Source organism: Sesamum indicum, linkage group LG7, assembly GCF_026168435.1.
Source record: "Sesamum indicum cultivar Baizhima isolate 11 linkage group LG7, ASM2616843v1, whole genome shotgun sequence".
Lineage (NCBI taxonomy): Eukaryota > Viridiplantae > Streptophyta > Magnoliopsida > Lamiales > Pedaliaceae > Sesamum > Sesamum indicum.
This window is the reverse complement of record NC_142663.1, coordinates 10,202,831-10,207,697: the sequence shown is the minus strand read 5'-3', so window position 1 is coordinate 10,207,697 and position 4,867 is coordinate 10,202,831. Positions and strand designations below refer to the sequence as shown.

Genomic DNA, 4,867 nt, shown 5'->3' with positions numbered 1-4,867 from the left:
ACATTATTATCCAAAATTAAGTGCTGCGACAGTTGGGATCTTTTATTGTGAAGTAATGTTTTATGTAGTACTGCATATTATGTGTATAACCTTTTTTTTTTTTTTTTTTGTGAAGTATATGGATGATGTACATTTCATATACATGCATGGCTTATAATATGAAGTGCAACACAAGAAGCAATCGCATTTTGCAATAGAAGATTGAGACTGGTGCTGAAGCTGTTAAAAGCTTGAGGAACACTGAAAACCTGTTGAAATCTCAAATGCCTCATAAATATAGAAGGAAACTTGTAATATACACAAATAAAAGATACAACAATTCAGTACAATTTTTATGTTGACCCTTCTTTTGTCCATGGAATCCAATCAAATACAACAAACAACCCTATGAACTCAAGTTTTGTTACAATTACTATGATAACAGAAAATTTTCAAGTGCAAGTCAAGTGGGAAAAAGAATAAATTAAATACTATTTGCAACCTTGTGTAGTGACTCAAAAAGGATTCAAACCGTGTGGGGACTCACCTTGTTTTCTTGTTGCCTTCATGCCTTTGTGTGATTATGATATGATCCAACTGCTGGAGTCATGTTATCTACAATCCATTGAACTAAACGTGTCCGCAAATCCGGATGGTTTTGAGGGAATGCTTGACTGTGTCTCACTGTAAGACAAATCATCGAACATTCTTGAAGTGCCTTCGTCAGCTTGCCATCTTTGAAGGGCTTGAGGAAGACTCATGTGGAGGTCAATGCCATAACCATCCTCCTCTTCAGGTTTAGAAGGCTTCCATTGCTCTACAAGAGGTCCCAAGACATTAACTGCATGTCCCATATCGGGCCTCTGGAATGGCTCACGAGCAGTGCAGTGACCTGCCAACTCAGCAACCTTGCAAATGCTCTCGTAAGTTTCATCATCCGGATCAAGAATCGGGTCAATGGACTTCCGGAGGTTGTCTTTGTTGATAAGGACCCTGCGGAACCATGTGACTAAATGAGACCTTTCATCTGGCATTGTCTCATCAAGTGCTTTCCTACCAGTAATGATCTCCATCAGCACAACTCCGAACGCATAAACGTCAACTTTTGTCGTCACTCTTCCAGTAGCTGTTACGGAAACAGGACTATGAGTACCAATATCCAATTGAAAAGTTACTCAAAGTAGAATCATTCGAGAGATCTTTTGGTGGTGAAAGTACGAGCTTTCTTAAAATTAACAGCAGAAGGATGACAAATAGAAAAAAATTCTAGAACTCATCAGACAATTAAAAAAGTAGAGAAAAGTAGAAGATCCAAGAGTCTCAACGGTCGACAAATTATGTTGTTTCCTAAGTTTCTTTGAGCCGCATGTAGCAAGTCGGCTGGGTTGATGCAGTTAAGAAGTACCATTGAAGCAATTGCACATTAGTCTTTGAAATGTTATTAATGTTCTGTACAAAAAATGTCAGTTAAAGAGATGGAAATTCAGTTCCATTATGGATACAATACACAACCTACCACTCAGTACTCCACCTGGCACTAGATCTCATTTGCATCTCTAAAACACAAATTGCGGAAAAATGCTGAAACTATCTATAGAACTTAAGCTAAGTTGAGTCTTCACGGAATATCAAACGGCTAATTAGAGTTAAAATCTTGGATATTCCAGTATGTTATCTTCATCTTTATGATGCCTAAAAACTGGGGAATATCCAGTACATGTAGAATATGCAAGTTTGGCAGCTAAATTTAACATAACAGGAGTGACATAGAGATACTTACCAGCATATTCAGGGGCAAGATAGCCAAATGTTCCCGCCAATCGTGTCTCAACCGAATACTTCCCATCCGGTGCATTTTTTACCAATCCAAAATCTGCAACCTTGGCTCTCATGTCATCTGAAAGAAGTATGTTTGAGGGCTTCAAATCTCTATGAATGAAACTTTGCTGGGCTAAGCTGTGAAGATACTCAACTCCTCTAGCCACATCTAAAGCTATCGTCACCCTCTGTTTCCAAGAAAGAGGTTGATAGCCATGCTCCTGCCATTCAAACAAATGCTGGCCTAAAGTTCCCTGAGGCATATACTCATACACCAAAAGCCTCTCATTGCCATTAATACAGTATCCTAGAAGTGCAACCAAATGTCTATGCCTAACTTTGGTAAGGACAGCAATTTCTGCTTGAAATTCGTTCATTCCTTTTGTGCCCATTGCCCCAGATTCCATTCTCTTCACAGCAATCTTAGTCCCATCATGCAATTCACCCTTATAAACAACTCCAAATCCTCCTCTACCCAATACATTCTCCTCACTAAAATTGTTCGTTACTTGTCTGAGAACTTGTATAGAGATGGTAATGTTTCCACCTTCAAAAACAGGAATTTCACTATGATCACCACTGCTCTGGCTCTGTAATTCACTAGGTACTCCAGCATATCCATTCAATCCATTTGTTACATTAGGCTTCACCAATTCCTTCCCTTGCTCAGAGCCCTCTACCCGTCCAAATCTCTTGTGCCGTCTCTTGACATAGCATTTATAAGAAACAAACAACAGAACTCCTACAAATATCACCACAGCAACTATCACCCCAACAATAATACCAGCTGAACTAGATTTTTTTGATGATCCAGATGTGCTTCCATCTGGACTGCCCGGATTTGCTCCTGGTGCCCCAGCTCCACCACCACCATCACTTGTATTCTTACCAAGTAACAAATTACCAGCATAAGTAAACTTCACACGAGGAGGAAACACGGGAATGGGCCCGGACAAATTATTGTTGGACACATCAAAAGTCTGAAGCTGAGGCAGAGTTGTCAAGACACCAGGGATGACTCCAGTGAGATTATTATCATTCAATACCAAAGTCCTCAAAGAAGTCAGATTTGCAAACGCAGGTGAAATACTACCCGAAAATCCCTGCTTACCCATGTTCACAACTGTCACATTTGTTCCCTGCGAATCACAATTAATTAATCTCCAATCTTGGCAAGCGTTATTCCCCAGCCAAGACTCAGCCAAGGACATAGGATAACCGAGGGCACCAGCAACTTCAAGAAGCGTGGTTACCTGCGGATCACAAGGCCCTGGTTTATCTAAACAAAAGCTATTTGTAGTCCCAATTGTCACCTCAACTCTGCTCGGAAACTGGGGAAAAGGCCCCTGCAACTTATTATTCTGCAACGTAATATTAACAAGATTCGGCAGATTCATCAAAGAAGGTGGTACCACACCAGTAAACCTATTATCCCTCAACTGCAAATCAAACAAATTTGTACACTTTGATAAATCAGGAATCCCACCAGAAAAATTATTAGCATGTAACCAGACCTGGTACAACTGAGTCATGTTAGCTAACACATCAATTCCACCAGATAAACCTCGTTTCTGGTTATTGAGCCAAAGATTTTGAATCTCAGACCCGGAAAAAGATCCCGGCAAAGATCCATTCAGATCATTGTACGACAACCTCAGGTTCTGCAAATTTGGAAAGGATCCAAAAATATCAGGGATGTACCCAACAATACTAGCATTGCTAGCATAAAAAGTAACCAGATTTGTACTATCAGTCAAGTAAGAAGGGATTTGCCAAGGGCTCAGCTTCATATTTTTACTTATACTGAAAATCTGAAGATTAGTTAGGCCCAAAAGGAAGTTATTAGGAACAGAGGTGAAGCCGTTGTTGTCAAGATAGATTTGTTCTAGAGAAGTCATGTTTTCAAAAGAGGGCAGAGTTCCAGAAAGAGAGTTTTTTTGGACGGCAAGGGATTTGAGCTGGGAAAGCTGGTTGAGTTCCGGTGGGAGGGAACCGGAGACGGAGGCGGAGTTCAGGTTTATGGCAGTGACGTAGGTTGAGGTAGAGTCGCAGTTGACATTGGTCCAGTTGCAGAAGGGGGTGGAGGAAGACCAGCCGGAGGGGGCTGGGGACAGAGAGGAGAGGAACTTCAACATGACGGCAGAGTCATCGGCGGCGGATAGGACGAGGAGGCTGAGTAATGGAAGGAGGCGGAGGAGGAAGTGGTGGTGGGTGTGGGTGGCCATTTTCGATGGAGGAGGCATGTAACGTAAGGAGAAGAGGGAGGCGAGGTGCGTGTTTCAGAGTTGGGTCTCTTTTTGTAGGGTGTAGCGCTGTGTTTGTTCAGGATTTATTTATTTATTTATCATATTATATTTTACTTCCTTCCTTCCATTTCCATGAGTCGATTTTGACCTAATTCAAGATTTATGGGATTTGTAAAAGTTTTTTAGGGTTAAATAAAACTACCATCTCTACAATATGATTTTTAAATAAAAAATCACTCTAAAGTATGAAAAATTTAAAAATCTTTCTTGATTTAACATCAATTATTAAATCTAACTTCTTCATAAATTATGGCCAAAACGACCATATTATCTTAAAAAATCATATTTCTTTTTAAAAAAAGAGAAAAAAATAAGAAAGCAGCGATCTCAAAAATTTTAAAATTGATATTCTACAAAACACCAAGCAGTTAAAGAAAGAACAACCCTAATCCTCTTTTGAAGTGTTGGGCTTACTCCACGCACTAGATAAGTGTGAACAAGTTGAAGACCTACAAAAAATACAGAGGGCTTGGGCTTGATCCCAGCATTAGCACTCCATCGATCAAGTTAAATGGATAAGAGAATCTATATATCGAAAGTGAATAGTAATAAATGAATGATAAAGATACCTAAGATCTCTTTAATAGGGGCATTTATATTGTCTCCCCTAATGTACGGTTCCCATCTGTCGACTCCTAAGATGGCACCTCTTTCCCCTTTAGGCTGGACTTGCTTGGGCCTTTAAGCACTGAAGGCACTTCTCAACTATTACATGGGCATCCTTTTTTCGGGCCTTGAAAGGCATCCATCTTAAGATATATTAT

General features: G+C 40.0%; 1 protein-coding gene across 1 annotated transcript; it reads right to left on the bottom strand.

Annotated features, from left to right (window-relative positions):
- Positions 1–275: 275 nt before the first annotated feature.
- Positions 276–4,105, bottom strand: LOC105179651 (Leucine-rich repeat protein kinase family protein). The gene is made up of 2 exons (XM_011103289.3): positions 1,760–4,105; positions 276–1,105 (listed from the first exon to the last, which is right to left on the bottom strand). The coding sequence occupies exons 1-2, from the start codon at positions 4,038–4,040 to the stop codon at positions 591–593; spliced, it is 2,796 nt and encodes a 931-aa protein (XP_011101591.1). The 5' UTR covers positions 4,041–4,105; the 3' UTR covers positions 276–590.
- Between the last annotated feature and the right edge of the window lie 762 nt (positions 4,106–4,867).